Below are 15,730 nucleotides of genomic sequence, written 5' to 3' on the forward strand. Positions count from 1 at the left end.
ACGCACCTGGGTTGCGTTAGCTAATCAGCACAGGTGCTTAAAGGTGTGTTTCTCCCCACAGTTTGGTGCTGAGACAGGGAGCACACACTGATACAGAGTTTTTGAGTTTTGTTTCGTCCTTGTCCTCAGAATGGAATGGTTGACAGTTTTTTAGGAGCTGTCCTGCATTGGAATTTTCTGTTTCTGCTCTTCTCCGTGAGTAACAATAAAGTGTGCATAACCTCTGACTTTTGGTGCCTGTGTTTCTGTAGAGTAAGCGCTGCATGAGCAGTTCTCCAGTCACACTCTGAGAACTGTGCTGCGTTCCTAAATAAGAGGTCTGTCATTTACAGTCCCCTTCGGTCTGCACGGCATACACATTCTGATCCTATTCTAAACCACAGCTCTCTCCATCATCTTGCTAACAGAGGATATTAATCACATATTGTTTTATTCCCTCCAAAGCTGAATTTTGACCTCACGCGGTGAACCGTGTTTAAGAAGTGGCTACACGTACTGGAAAAAGTAAATCTTTTTTTCTTAGGAATTTTTTTTTTGGACTTGCTCTTTTAAAGACACAAAATACAAGAGGCGTTCGCCCTCTGTCCAGCGCAGCTGCAAATGTTTCAGTCACACGCTGTAGATGAGTTGACCAGAGGAAGATGGGTTCCCCCCTTGAGCCTGGTTCCTTTCCAGGTTTCTTCCCATCTGCCACGGGGAGTTTTTCCTTGCTGCTGTTGCTTTAGGTTTTCTCCTGAGGGAGTTTACGCCTGGGTCTGTGCTCTGGTTGCTACTGTGGCATCCTGTAGTACCAAAGTGTATTGTGACAATTGTTTATAAAATTTGCTATACATATACATTTTGATTGATGTATGATTGAGCTGTTCTAAAGCCCAGCTCTCTCCATTAGCTTTAAGTGATGATACTATGATACTACAAAGAGTAATGAATTGTGGACTCAAACTCTGGATTTGTGTTTCAATGATGTTTGTAGGGGAGGGTGTGTGCTTGAGATTAGCTGGGGAATGAGATTCCATTTGGATTAACACACATGAGAGAGAACTGACAGAACATGAAGAACAGGGCTGGTGTAAAACTGCTGGCAGATCAGCCAATCAAACCTCAGTGTTATAATGCTGCCCCCTGCAAGAAGTGCTGTTTGATAATCAGGTGTGTCTAACAGGAAGAGCGAAGTAAAGTTTCTCACAGGTAAAGCTTTAGTTAAATCGTGGACCTTTTAAAAAGATTCTAATGTATGTTTTCCAGAAATTAATGAATTTCAGAAAAAAATGTATTGGAGGGAATAACAATGCAAGACTGAGAAGAACAACAGAGATTTGAGAGGAGGTTTAAAGAGACTTTTCACCTACCGTTTGAGTAACAGCAGTAAGGGAAACTGAAACTTAAGCTACTGGATTTAGCAGAAATCATTACTGAGCTCAGAACAGACTGAGACAGAATGGCGTCTGGATCTTCTCTCATGAAGAGAGCTCTCGTCTGGTGCACTGAAATCTCAGGATCCTGTTGTCCTATTTGCAGTCACAGCTTCTGTAAGGCTCTCAGCAGTACTGGACAAAGGTCTCGGGATGCCAGTTTGCAGGAAAGATTTAGCAGAAACCTCCTCGTAACTCCTTGGGAATGCCTGTGAGGGTTCTTAAGGAGAGAAGTCAGAGAGCTAAGCAGATCTGAAGTGCTCTGCAGTCTGCACAGTGAGAAACTCGAACTCTTCTGTTTGGATGATCAAATACCCGTCTGCCTTGTCTGCCAAGCTTCAATAAACCATGAAAACCACAAAATGCGACCAGTTCAGGAGGCTGCGAAAGAGTATAAGGTAATTGTCAGAACATATTTCACATTTTACCTCATTTTTAGTAGCTTGTAATAATTTTCATTTTACACACAGTATCAAATTGTGTATGCTTTATCCTTTTCTTTTGTCAATTCATTGGGAATAAACTATTGGGATCTAATAAAAGAACTGTATAAAGTGAACATAGTTCTCAGGCATGACTGCAGTTTGAGCTCCATACTATGTGTCACATGACTGACAGAAAGAGACAAGAGGGCGGGGCAAAGCCAGCATCAGATGTCAATCAGTGGAGGAATTTTTTTTCACTGGGAGGGCACTGATTTTTACATGGGTCTAGATGGCAGTGTTATATTTGAAGTTCTAAAATATCAATTATGGATGCCATGTACTAGCAAGGCTGCTGTGTGTTAATCAATTTCTGGAAATTTCTGTGTCTGTCTCAGAGCGTTTCTCTTGTTCCCTCCGAACGGCCTCGCATGTCAGATGCTCTTTAGAGTTTTGCATGTTTATGGAAGCCTTTGTTATATTCAACAGTATGCTTCCAGCTGCAATGTCCCTTCATTTTAAAGGTTGAAATAGCATTTGCACACAATTTGAATTTCCCACAAGGGAAACATAAACTGCATCTGCTTTTACTGTGTATTCCAGTCAGTCTCTCCTGTGCCACCAGTCACTTACAAAATAACATTTTTCCCCACAAAAAAGTGGCTTAGGTACTTGTCCTCTTTCACCTGGTCAGGTTTTTCTTAAATCTGGTGGTGCAGTGGAGCTGTCCAATTAGTGACTGCTCTCTGGAGTGACTGGAGGAGCTGAGTCATTGCTGAAGTGATGTCATAGCAGACAGCAGTGTCACTGACTTCATTTGAGGTTGTAGATGCAGACGCTGTAGCTTTGGCACGTATCGGTGGTTCTGAGTGTGAATGAGTAGATCCAGTAAATTTTGAACTCTGTCCTGTTGTGGATGGGGCAGATAGAGCTTTGAACCATTTTATAACATCCATTTGGTAAAGTAAACGCTGCCAACGCCCAAATTTACCCTTAAACTGACAAGGTCTGTAAAATGTGAGTAGAGGAGGGGGTTGCCAGATACAGGATTTCTTTAAATTTTTAACTCACTAGAATTTATAGTACAGCGTTTTGATATGTCATTTCAATTATATAGATTATTAATTTTCATTGCCTTTTTATTTAAATTTATTCTGGATTAATTCAATTTTTATACTGTTCTAATGCACTTGTCCCTGGGCTAATGATTTTCTTTTCCTGTTGTTATCGTTTCACATTCTGGATTTTGGATTCTTTTTTAGTTTACTTGTGTTTAAAAGCCTGTAGCCTTATCTGCCACTTTTGTCCTGGATATATAAAGTTTTGTTCAATACCATTTGATTTTGAGTTCACCTCATCTGCAATTTGGGTCATAACCCATCACTTAACACTTGTCACTTAAAATGTATTTAAAGTGACTGTAGTTAAAATTACACCAGTCTTGGCACAACTTACGGATCGATTGCATTTATTAATAGATTTGGACAATTATTGCAATACTTTTCAACAACTTCTCTTTTTGGCATGATAAATGTTGTGTGTAATAAATGTAAAATCAACATAGACCAAAAATGAAGAAATGGTTAATATTTCTGTAAAACAGAATCATTACACCTTCCTGTATGTATTATTTAATGTCTGCATAATTGAGCATTCTAATGTATCTTACTGGGAAATGTTATAACTCGAACCCATGTTTAGTTGCCAGTATTTCTTTACATAAAATTATCACATTCATGCAGTGAAACCCATAGTTTTTGGCTTGTATACTTTATACCCTTGTGTTGTCTCCATAGGCAGTGAAGTTTACTATTGGTCTGTTTCCTCAGTAAAGTGTGGACTCATTTCTTTCCAGAAGAAACTCAGGACTGCACTGGCTCCACTGCAGCAGAAGCTAAAAGCCTTTAATGCAGTGAAACGAGTCTGTAATAAAACAGCAGAGCACATCAAGGTACTGTACTGAGGCTTTAAATCAGTGTTGAAAATACAGCACTGGATTGTGCTGAAATGATGGTGAATAATGTTTATTCCAGAGCCAGGCCCAGCACACAGAGAGACAGATAAAGATGGAGTTTGAGAAACTTCAGCAGTTCCTGAAAGATGAAAAGGCAGCCAGGATTGCTGCACTGAGGGAGGAAGAAGAGCAGAAGAGTCAGATGATGAAGGAGAAGATTAAAGAGATGACAGAAGAGAGATCATCCCTTTTAGAACAAATCAGAGCCATAGAACAGGAGCTGGGAGCTGAAGACGTCTCATTCCTGCAGGTAAGTCATGTGTCATAATCACACATAAAACATGTTTATCAATATATACTCCTAGGCAAAAAAAATGGGCCAAGCACAAAATAGCAAAATATTAAACTTTTAATGGTTTGAACAACAAATCATTGGTCAGGAAATTAGCAAGAATTAAACAAATAGATAAAGTAACTTAGTATGGGATAGCTTTTACCTTTGATTTCTTTGAATGTTCAAGCCTTAAACTTGCAGACAGCTTTTTACAGAAAGAAGAGTCAATGTTGTTTCATTCAGTGTTGATGGCTTCAAACAGTTGATGAGTAGTTGAAAAATGTTTCCCAGTTAGTTTGTTTTCTCAGGTCTTGAATTCTGCTGACAGTTGTGTTTTTCTGTAGAACTTAATTTCCAGGTGGTCATCCGTGATGAGGCTGGCCTTCATCTTTTTGGCAAACTGGTTCAGTTGACCTATTCTCTTAATAGCTGATTGAGAAATAGGGATTATCTCTGCCTTTAGGGTCTTGTAAATTTCAGAATAGCTACAGCTGGCCTGACGATGACCAGCTATGCTTTCTGACAGCAACCTCTGCATGATATTTTGCATTTTATGGAGCAGATTATCTCGCTCCTTTAATGTGGGTCTCACAACAGACTGCATACTGTAGATATCTCTCTGCTCTATCAATCCTAGTTCCATTTAAGAGCTTGTTATCAGGCCCTTGATGGGCTGCATCAGGTGTGGCAGATAACCAAGTAATGACTAATCTTTTAAGAAAAAAACCTTCCCAGAAGATATTTTTGGAAAATTTTGTACACGCAGACGTGTTAGTTTGAATTTTACATCAAACATTTTAATCATTATCATGATTTTACCTTTGCGTACAAGAAGACTATATAAGTGAATTTCCCTGTTTCCAGCTTTTCCCCAAACAGTTCACTGCAGCAAAAGTTAACGAGCAAATGGTAGCATAGGAGGTCTCAGGAGTGCATTTGTTTAATTCTTAATTATTTCCTGACCAATGATTTGTTAAGACCATTAAAAGCTTAATATTTTGCCATTTTGGGCGTGGCCAATTTTTTTGCCCAAGTGTGTACTCATATTGGAACATATTGCATTGATACAGTTTTAATAGTCTGCGTATTGATTAGTGATAAACTCTTATTCACTTATTTCAGAGCTACATAGACGTGGAGAAACGGTATGTAAACTCCTGCCTTATTCTCGATTCAATCTTTTAATCCTCTCTTCCTTCCTCTATTCAATATAAATATGAGGGGTAGATCACAAGTACTGTAGCATTTCATGAATAATGAGTGAAATGAGACCAGATGAAAAAATTATTAAAATAATGTTACATTCATACCTAAATTAGTTATCTGATTTAATTGTACAATGATTGTCTGTGTATCATGTTAATTATAATGATAAACATCATTATAATCATCGTACAAATAATGGGTAAAAAATGTACTTTTCCCCGCATTCTCCTGTGTGTGTCCCTCAGTGGGGTCGGGCTGCTTCATATCTGGCAGCCAGTGGGGCTGTGTGGCAGAACGCTGGGAGGGACGGAGCCATTTTCTTATAGAATAAAGATCTGATGTTGCTACTGATGATCTTCTATCATAATGAAGCCACGCCCACAGCACAAGTGACTCCTGAATATTATTGCAGAGCCCAGTGCACACTGGCGGATCCAGAGAACGTCTCAGGAGCGCTGATTGATGTGGCCAAGCACCTGGGCAATCTGAAGTACAGAGTGTGGGAGAAGATGCTGGGGACTGTTCAATACAGTGAGTACTGGGGGCAGGGAGCTCCACATTGTCACAGTACAGGGGGAATCTTCAGCATCCTTTCCACAAGCTGATAAAGCCAGTCAGAGTCATATTGGTCCTGTCTGTGTAAGAGCCCAAGAGTGAAGAGACTGAACACCAGTCCTTCATCTCACTGATGCTCATAATAAAATACTGATTTAAGAGTGATAACATATTTTAGGGGACATGCTTTGCACACTCATGCAATGATTATACAACATGGAACATATACAAATGTTCTTAGCTTTTAGTTCTAGTGCTGCTCTCTCACGTATCTGAGACTATAACGGTAATTTATTAAAACCCAGTTTATATCATTAGGAGCCCATTGTCTGATGGTTTTCCTTTGTGCAGATCAGTGCTGACGTCTCATTCTCTGTCCCTTCAGCTCCTGTGACTCTGGACCCAAACACAGCACATCCTGAGCTCTTACTCTCTGAGGATCTGACCAGTGTGAGACGCAGTGATGAGATTCAGCAGGTTCCTGATAATCCAGAGAGATTTAATGAGTGGCCGTGGTGTGTGCTGGGCTCTGAGGGATTCAGCTCAGGGAGACACTGCTGGGATGTAGAGGTGTGGGGTGAGGGCTGGGCGGTGGGTGTGGCTAAAGAGTCCGTCAGCAGGGATAGCGCTTTGCATCTGTGCCCAGGTGAAGGAGTGTGGGGTATAGTGCAGCAGAGTGGGATATACGCAGCCTGGACCTCCCCATATACAACCTTCACTGTGCAGAGGAGACTCCAGAGGGTCAGAGTGCAGCTGGACTGCGACAGGGGGGAGGTGTCATTCTCTGACCCCAGTGACAACACTCCTCTCTACACTTGTAAACACTCCTTCACTGAGAGAGTGTTTCCATTCTTCAATCCTGATTCTCTGCAGATCTGTCCACTGAAGGTGTCTGTAAGAGTGGAATAGTGCTGTGGTTTGTGGGCAAGGATCAGGTGAACAGACTGCTTCTTTCACTTTGACAAGATTAATGAATATATTTGCAGATTAAAATGTATTTTGCAATATTTCATTTAATCATTTAAACAATAAAGATCCATGTCTGCAGCAGTACATGATAAATGTATCTTTGTAACCGCATGATATCAATGTTGCAGTTATGCATTGGCTTGTGTGCAATCAGTTGAAGTGAAATAAATGCACCAGTAGAATCACTCCAGAGTGCTGCTCTTTTCCTGACCCGTCACCTGTGTGTCTCCCAGGTGTGTGATGAGGTAAGTCTCTCTCTCCTGTGCAGTATGAACACAGACAGAGACAAATTCTCCCCTCATACGCTGGGTTTGGGATCAGTTCAAACTGAATTCAGCAGATCAAGTGAGAGAAGTGGATAAGCCCAGTGCCCCCTGGATGGTGCCATGAACTGAGAGTGAGGGAAATGTCAGTGGTCATACTCACTCTGTCCAGGAGAGGGTGACTGAAGCTGTGCTGAGGTGTTGGTTGAAGCCCTGGCTCTACCAGGTGTGTGGAGTGAGAGAGCACTGGGGCTCCTGTCTCACCTGCTACTCTCAGCAGTGGGGCGGTTTGTTGTTTTGTGTGATTTTGTGGCTTGATTGTGGCTAGAGGTTCAATTATAGAACTAGATAGGTTACAATTCCTGAAGGAATTGTGTGGGCTTGCTTCAAATTCCAACTGACACTCCTCAAGCCTCAATGCATTTCAATGAGGGCGCATAGCCCAGAAGAAGCACGAAACCGTCCAGACCCACAGCGCACCGTAGCGTTACAGATACAGCCGGGGATCAGCAAGTAGCGATTATGTTCCAGATTAGTCATATCCTAAAATTGTCATGAGTAGAACTTGGCTAACTATATGGCATGTCCTCACCTCTGTAACGTTATTTGTTGTCCTCCGTGTGTCCATACATCTGTATCAGTGGTTGTAGCTGCGTGTCCGTAGATCCTACTCATGTGTGCAGGATAGCATCCGTACGCGCAAACTAGGTTAACTAAAGTAGGCGAAACGCTATCATGTTAGGGTTAGCTAAAATAATGTTAGGCGATAAAGCTGTGCTTAAAAATCTTGTGCCGTTGGAAGTGCGTACTACTAAACTTCCATGAGTCAGTGAGTGACCACCTGCGCATGCGTCCTACTAAAGTATTCCACTAAATGTCCATGACTGACCCTCTATGGAGTGAACACAAAAAAGTTGCTATATCAAAAAGTTTTTAATATTTCAAAAACCTCAATACAAGCAACAATGTGTGGAACTAGCCGGTCATTTTGGTGTATAAAGTTTGAATGTAGTGCATAAAAGGTAAGACTAGTTAGAGCTAGAATAATTGGGCAGAAAGTGCAGATAATAAGAAATATGAAAGATAGCAAGAGTGGGCTTACCGGAAGGAAGCCCACTAATAATACACATGTTAGTGTGTATGTGTGTGTGTGTATGTGTGTGTACTCTGTCCTTCAGACTGTGACAGGTTTGTGAAACCCATTGACTAGCAGAGGAGCTTCAGCTCACCACAGTACCCTGAGTACAGAGGAGAGACTGAGTCTCAGAGCACTGCAGGGTGATCAGAGCTTTTCACTGCTTACCTGCATCATGGACCAGCACTGCATGGTTACTGATGTTACACATTACAGAAAGAAAACAGCTCAAATTCATCTTGGACTGGAAATGCTGTTAGCCAGGTGCTGTAGCTCATTGACTCAGAGGGGTCTGATTCCTCCCCTGTGGTCGCTCTTCTGTTTGAATCAGACACTCTGGCAAGCTGTGAAAGGGCCCTGGAAGTGCTGGCCAATCAGCTGCGCACAGACCTCAGCTGCACAATACTGCCCCCTGCTGGATCCCCTCACTCTGCAGCTCTGGTGTGTCCAACAGGAAGAGGGAAGCAGTTCTCACAAGCTGAGACTGTACACTTCATTTCAAACATTTCATGAATTCGAACAGTGGATTGTAGTCTGGATTCAGGATTGCACCTGGCTGTACAGATAAAACCGTTTACCTCCCTACGTTAAGATCAATGACAAAGAGGAAACATCAAGTAAACAGAAAATTGTGGAGTGGGGGAGGGGAGGGAAACCTGGAAATAACCAACGCCAGGTGAGGTCACACTGTGATTTTTTAATCTGCAGAGAAAACCTGTTTTGCCTGTAGTTCATACCTACCTGCTGTTTTCTGTCCCTCCCCTGGATCTGGGTGTAACTCTCTATTAAGATTTTTAGTTCTATTAGTTGGCATAAGACGTGCTATAGCTCTGAGACAGAATGGCGTCTGGATCTTCTCCCCTGGAAGAGGAGCTCTCCTGTCCTGTGTGCACTGAAATCTTCAGGGATCCTGTTCTCCTGAGATGCAGTCACAGCTTCTGTAAGGCCTGTCTGCAGAAGTACTGGGCACAGAAGGGATCTCAGGAGTGCCCAGTTTGCCGGAGAAGATCTTCTATGGATCCACCTCCCTATAACCTGTCTTTGAGGAATGCCTGTGAGGCGTTCTTAAAGGAGAGAAGTCAAAGAGCAAAAGCAGGATCTGAAGTGCTCTGCAGTCTGCACAGTGAGAAACTCAAACTCTTCTGTTTGGATGATGATGAACCCATTTGTGTTGACTGTTTAACAGGAATGCACAAAAATCACAATTTCTGTCCTGTAGAGGAGGTTGCATTGAAATATAAGGCAAGTAAATAAAGCGGTCTCTTAATTACACAGCAGGGAATATAAAATTAAGTCATTGAGATCGGTTGTTAAACAATTAAAAGTAAGCAGAATATTGACTTAATATACCTGTCAGCTAAATGATTAAATGGCAACAATTTCTTACTAACCATTCTAAATGTTAAATGTCAGTCAATAAATGTTTATTTATTGACTGACACTAAGACAGATGAAAGAAAATGTATACTGTTTGTAACTACATCAATGTATGTAATTAACTGCAGTCACACATGTTTACCTGGTATGTCCGGACACAGAGGCCATGCACTGATATGCGTCTCAGTGAACACATTGTTTTTACACAAGCTGTGGCCTGAGTCTCCATTCTGGCTCCACTCTGTCTGAACAGGGGCTCTTGTGCTGACTGTCTAGGCAGTGAAGTTTATTGTTGATCTGTTTCCTCAGTAAAGTGTGGACTCTGTCATTTCTTTACAGGAGAGAAACAGGACTGCACTGGCTCCACTGCAGGAGAAGCTAAAAGCCTTTAATGCAGTGAAACTAGTCTGTGATCAAACAGCAGAGCACATCAAGGTACTGTACTGAAGCCTTTAAAGCACAGTGTTGAAAATGTAGCTTGTGATTGTGGTGAAATGATGGTGAATAATGTGTATTCCAGAGCCAGGCCCAGCACACAGAGAGACAGATAAAGATGGAGTTTGGAAAACTTCAGCAGTTCCTAAAAGATGAAGAGGCAGCCAGGATCACTGCACTGAGGGAGGAAGAGGAGCAGAAGAGTCAGATGATGAAGGAGAAGATTGATAAGATGACAGAAGAGATATCATCCCTTTCAGAACAAATCAGAGCCATAGAACAGGAGCTGGGAGCTGAAGACATCTCATTCCTGCAGGTAAGTCATGTGTCATAATCACACATGAAACATGTGTCAATATAGATGTCGGAAGTCAGGAGCAGCCCCGCGCTGCCTCCTGCCACCTAACAATGTTTTTTTTCAGGAACCCACCCACCACCAGGAGATCAGGACAAGGCAGGTAAAAGGGAAACTTATTTAACATTTAATTCAAAAAACAGAGCACGCCACAATCTCGCACCAACCCCGCCCTTCCTTCTTCCCCCCGGCTTCCTCTAGCACTCTTCCCCTCTGACCCTCCCCTTCCCTTCCACGGAGCCCCCGACGCAGGTAAGAGCAACACCCCTCACACAACACACACTTTTAAGCCGCTGGGGTTCCCCTCACACGTGCCCACACTCAGCAAAAAAAACAGTGTACCCACTCTGGCCCCCCTGCGCCTCAGCCCCGCTGCCGGAGGGGGGAGACCTCACCCTGCCGTCTCACGGGGGGAGCCACTAACACAGGCGGGGTCTCACACCTCTCACTCCCACACGCACACCACAAACAATCATCCAAATCAAAGAAAGGATGTAGTTGGCCCACACCTCACTGCTGGGCCACTCTACATCAAAAAAAAAAATAAAATAAAGAAAAATAAATCAAACCCCCAAAGGTCTACTGTCTCCCACTGTCCACATCAGTCTCTGGGCTGCTGTGCGGCGCCCCGGCCCACTCTGCCGTCCGCTGCACGTTCTTGAAATTCCACTGGTTACCACGCAGAGTCCCTGCTGCGCCCTGTAGCTGGAGAGTGAGTCGGCGCCGGCTTCGGTCTTGGTCCGCGCTTTACAGTCTCACAGAGTGGGAGACTCGCTGTTCCTCCGCCCTCGTCAGGGCTTGTCCAGAGTCTCCCCTCGCGGCGTTGGTCCTTGCCGACGTAGCGCAGTGTCCTTGCCACAGGACCAGTCCGGCTCTGCACAGCGCAGCTCCTCCCCGGATCCCACCACGTTTTCCGCTTGGTCTGGGCGCAGCTCGCTCCTCGTGGCACCAGTGCAGCGTCCGGGACCGCCAGCCCACCACCAGGATGGGAGACAGCTCAAACAAAGAGAAACAGAAATAATAATAACCAAAGAAACGGAAACCTGCCCAACAAAACTAAACTAACTTAAAGCAAAAAAAAGGAACAATCCTCTTCCGAGGAACCAAACACCCACACCGGCGTCTCTCATGTTCTCCCTCTCACCTGCCTCCTTATCCCTGCAAAGTTGTTAGGACAAACACAAAACAGCTGTGCCACGCCCCCAACTCCCGCGACCGGCGAATCAGCTTAGGCCCCGATCTGAATGTGCACCCAGACTCCAATAATCAATCCCCCAGTGAATCAGGCACAGCTGTCAGGCTACCTCCTGACATAGACAGATATTAATATGTTGTGATGGTACAGTTTTCATGACATGCGTGTTGGCTATAAAGATAATAATTTGCTTTTATTAATTATTTCAGATCTACAAAGACGTGGAGAAACTGTATGTAAACTTCAGCATTTCTATCTTTTCAATCTTTTAATCTCCTTTTCCTTTCTCTCTTCAGTTTAAATGTGAGGGGTAGTTTACAAGTACTTTAGCATTTCAGCAATGATGAGTAAAATAGGACCGACAAAAACAAATCAGACAAGAATATTTATATATCATTCATACCTAAAAGAGTTATATAAAATGATGCAATTACTACATTTTAAGGGAACAAAATGATAATAGTTAATCAATGATGGTAATAACCAGAGGTGGGTAACCTGGCTTCAAAGAGTAAAAAGACTGACCATGCATTTGCTCCAGCACCATGCACTAAACCAGCTGATCACAATAATTAGTTCTCCCATCATGCTGAAGAGTTATGCTAATTAGAATCAGCTGGTTTAGTGCATGTTGGTGGAGCAAATACATGGTCAGTCTTTTTACTCTTTGAAGCCGGGTTACCCACCTCTGGTAATAACCCCCCCCCCTCCTGTGTGTGTGTGTCCCTCAGTGGGGTCGGGCTGCTTCATATCCGGCAGCCAGTGGGGCTGCGTGGCAGAACGCTGGGAGGGATGGAGCCATTTTAAATTAGATTGCATAGAAATTTATTTGGCAGATGCTTTTATCCAAAGCGACGTTCAATGAGTGCATACCCAAGGTCGTTGGACAATTACAAAACACAAGACAAATAAAGTACAATTCTCATGAAGTATCAGTTATCCATAGCCATAAAGATCCATTCTAGTTATCACAGTAAAGCATAGGCTAAGTCAGTGAAGTTATGGCTAAGTCATAAGCTAGAAGTGAGGCTTGATTGCAAGAGATCTGATAAAGATCTACAAGCAGATGAAGATCCAAGTGCAACTATAGAAAATTAAGATACAAGTGTTACATTAAAGTGATGCTTGACTGAGGGTCACCCTGTGGTGTGTATTTAGACCAGGTACAGTCTGAAGAGATGTGTCTTCGGACCACGGTGGAAAATGGGCAGCGAATCGTACAGGAATGGGGAGTTTGTTCCCCCTGGGGAGCTAGGGTGGAGAATTTCCGTGGTCGGGCTGATTTGTTGCGCTGAATTTAGTTTTGTCCTGTAGGTAGGACCTGTGGGCTGCAGTTTAGACTTTGAACCTGACTCTGGCAGCAACCAGCAGCCAGTGGAGTGACACTTTCTTATAGAATGAAGATCTAATGTTGCTGCTGCTAATCTTCTATGGTAATGAAGCCACGCCCACAGCACAAGTGACTCCTGAATATTATTGCAGAGCCCAGTGCACACTGGCGGATCCAGAGAAGGTCTCAGGAGCGCTGATTGATGTGACCAAGCACCTGGGCAATCTGAAGTACAGAGTGTGGGAGAAGATGCTGGGGACTGTTCAATACAGTGAGTACTGGGGGCAGGGAGCCCCACATTGTCACTGTACAGGGGGAATCTTCAGCATCCTTTCCACAAGCTGATAAAACCAGTCAGAGTCATATTGGTCCTGTCTGTGTAAGAGCCCTGGAGTGACGAGACTGAGCACCAGTCCTAAATAATACTGAAGCTCATAATAAAATGTTGCTTTAAGAGTGATACAGCATTTAAAAGGATTTTTGACAAATTAAAGGAAATAAATAAATGAGCGGAGAAATATAACAAATGCAGATTCTTCCATACAAGCGTACTGCATGATACAATTAAGCAATGAACATCCTATCATACTCTGTGGCATGCATAGAAATGCTGAGCAGGCCCAATAGACTTTGATTTTGGACCAAGATGCCGAGAGGAGAAGATCTAAGTGCCTTTGACAGAAGGCTCATTATTGGGGCACGGATGGCAGGAGCTTCCGTCACACAGACTGCTCAACTGGCCGGTGTTTCAACAGGAACAGTGACCAAAGCGACATCTGCCTTTAGATCTATGGGAAAGACATCAGCACATATGATGGGAAATTATGGTCGAAAGCGCACATTCGATGACCGTGATGGTTGTGCATTAGGAAACGATCAGACTGTGTCAGCAAGAACAGTCCATCGACAGCTACATAGAGAGGGAGATGAGAGTAGGGTTGCAGTGCGCTAACCCCTCATTACAAAGACAAAGGGTAGTGCAGAAACCATAGGCACTGGTCCACTGAGATATGGAAAAAATGAATATATGGTCAGATGAGTCATCCTTCACCATATTCTCGATAAGTGAGCGCATGTGTGGCATACACCAAGAGAACGGTACAGGCCTGAATGCTTGACCTTTACAGAGAATGGGTCAAGTGCCTTACTTATGCTGTGGGAGTTATTTTCCTGGCATGGTTTGGGACCGCTTGTCCCTTAAGTGGGAAGGGTCACTGCAAATCATCGCAAAGTTATTCTGAGTGATCACCTTTATCCGATGATGAAACATTTCTATCCTGATGGGAGTGGTCTCTTCCAGGATGACAATGCCCCCATCCACAGGGCAGGAGGGCTCACCGAATGGTTTGATGAGAATGAAAATTAAGTGAGTCATATGCTATGGCCTCCAGTTCTCAACCCAACTGAACACCTATGGGAGATTTTGGACTGACATGTCTGACTGCGCTCACCACCACCATTGTCAAAACACGAAATGAGGGAATATCTTTTGGAAAAACGATGTTCCATCCCTCCAGTAGAGACTTCAGAGACTTGTAGAATCTATGCCAAGGTGCATTGAAGCTGTGTTGGCAGCTTGTGGTGGTCCAACACTTTGCTAAGACACGTTATGTTAGTTATTCCTTTACTTTGTCCCCTGTCTGCATGTACCTGAGCCTATAATGGTTGTTTATGTGAAACCCAGCTTATATCATTAGGAGCCCATTGTGCAGATCAGTGCTGACGTCTCATTCTCTGTCCCCTCAGCTCCTGTGACTCTGGACCCAAACACAGCACATCCCAACCTCTCACTGTCTGAGGATCTGACCAGTGTGAGACGCAGTGATGAGAGACAGCAGGTTCCTGATAATCCAGAGAGATTTGATAGGTGCAGTTTTGTGCTGGGCTCTGAGGGATTTAGCTCAGGGAGACACTGCTGGGATGTAGACGTGGAGGATAAAGATGACTGGGTGGTGGGTGTGATTAAAGAGTCCATCAGCAGGAAAGAGATCTTCACCCCGAGTGCAGGAGGAATGTGGGGTATACAGCAGTTTTTTGGGGAATACCGAGCCCTGACATCACAATGTACAGCCCTCACTGAGCAGAGGAAACTCCAGAGGGTCAGAGTGCAGCTGGACTGGGACAGGGGGGAGGTGTCATTCTCTGACCCCAGTGACAACACTCCTCTCTACACTTTCAAACACTCCTTCACTGAAAGTGTGTTTCCATTCTTCTGTCCTGGTTCTCTGCGGATCTGTCCACTGAAGGTGTCTGTAAGAGTGGAATAGTGCTGTGGTTTGTGGGCAAGGATCAGGTGAACAGACTGCTTCTTTCACTTTGATTAATGAGATGAAAATATCTATTATGATGTTTTCTTTAATCATTTAAAAAATATAGATCCATGTCTGCAGCAGTTCATGATGAATGTAACTTTGTAACCTCATGATGTCAAAGTTGAGGTAAAGCATTGGTTTTTGTGTAATCAGTTGAGGTGTAATAAATGCACCAGTGGAATCACTCCTGAGTGCTGCTCTTTTCCTGACTCGTCACCAGTGTGTCTCCCAGGTATGTGATGAGGTAAGTTTGGGATCAGTTCAAACTCACATGAGCTGATCTGAAATCAGCTGAGATATACTGATTAGCTAAGTACCCTGCTTGTGCTATGAACTCTGAGAATGAGTTTGCGATTTTCACTTGAGCCTCATAAAACCGGACCAGTACCTGAGGGTTTGGGTCAGTTCAGGTCCTAATTCTGCCTGTTTCTATTGGGCTGGTTGGGGTTTTGCTCTTTGTAGCTGGGCCTTTATAT

The 15,730-nt window shown here is 43.5% G+C and overlaps 2 protein-coding genes across 2 annotated transcripts; both read left to right on the forward strand.

Annotated features, from left to right (window-relative positions):
* The first annotated feature begins 1,438 nt into the window (after positions 1 to 1,438).
* On the forward strand, positions 1,439 to 7,037 carry LOC135257926 (E3 ubiquitin-protein ligase TRIM35-like). Its single transcript, XM_064341144.1, has 7 exons — positions 1,439 to 1,479; positions 1,639 to 1,810; positions 3,690 to 3,785; positions 3,859 to 4,098; positions 5,245 to 5,267; positions 5,741 to 5,859; positions 6,269 to 7,037. The coding sequence occupies exons 1-7, from the start codon at positions 1,439 to 1,441 to the stop codon at positions 6,790 to 6,792; spliced, it is 1,215 nt and encodes a 404-aa protein (XP_064197214.1). The 3' UTR covers positions 6,793 to 7,037.
* A 1,719-nt stretch (positions 7,038 to 8,756) lies between these two features.
* Positions 8,757 to 15,438, forward strand: LOC135257927 (E3 ubiquitin-protein ligase TRIM39-like). The gene is made up of 8 exons (XM_064341145.1): positions 8,757 to 9,492; positions 9,967 to 10,062; positions 10,148 to 10,378; positions 10,485 to 10,520; positions 10,619 to 10,818; positions 11,123 to 11,129; positions 13,009 to 13,213; positions 14,689 to 15,438. Exons 1-8 carry the CDS (start codon positions 9,091 to 9,093, stop codon positions 15,207 to 15,209), a joined length of 1,698 nt encoding a protein of 565 aa, XP_064197215.1. The 5' UTR covers positions 8,757 to 9,090; the 3' UTR covers positions 15,210 to 15,438.
* The last annotated feature ends 292 nt before the right edge of the window (positions 15,439 to 15,730 follow it).

Source organism: Anguilla rostrata, chromosome 6 (genome assembly GCF_018555375.3).
Source record: "Anguilla rostrata isolate EN2019 chromosome 6, ASM1855537v3, whole genome shotgun sequence".
Lineage (NCBI taxonomy): Eukaryota > Metazoa > Chordata > Actinopteri > Anguilliformes > Anguillidae > Anguilla > Anguilla rostrata.

Bases quoted from the DNA above. Each gene is read 5' to 3' on its own strand.
- LOC135257926 (XM_064341144.1), top strand. From the start codon at position 1,439: ATGGCGTCTGGATCTTCTCTCATGAAGAGAGCTCTCGTCTG. The intron at 4,099-5,244 runs GTAAGTCATGTG...CACTTATTTCAG, and splicing joins AAGACGTCTCATTCCTGCAG to AGCTACATAGACGTGGAGAA. The intron at 5,860-6,268 runs GTGAGTACTGGG...CTGTCCCTTCAG, and splicing joins GCTGGGGACTGTTCAATACA to CTCCTGTGACTCTGGACCCA.
- LOC135257927 (XM_064341145.1), top strand. From the start codon at position 9,091: ATGGCGTCTGGATCTTCTCCCCTGGAAGAGGAGCTCTCCTGTCCTGTG. The intron at 10,063-10,147 runs GTACTGTACTGA...TGTGTATTCCAG, and splicing joins AAACAGCAGAGCACATCAAG to AGCCAGGCCCAGCACACAGA. The intron at 10,521-10,618 runs GTAAAAGGGAAA...GGCTTCCTCTAG, and splicing joins AGGAGATCAGGACAAGGCAG to CACTCTTCCCCTCTGACCCT.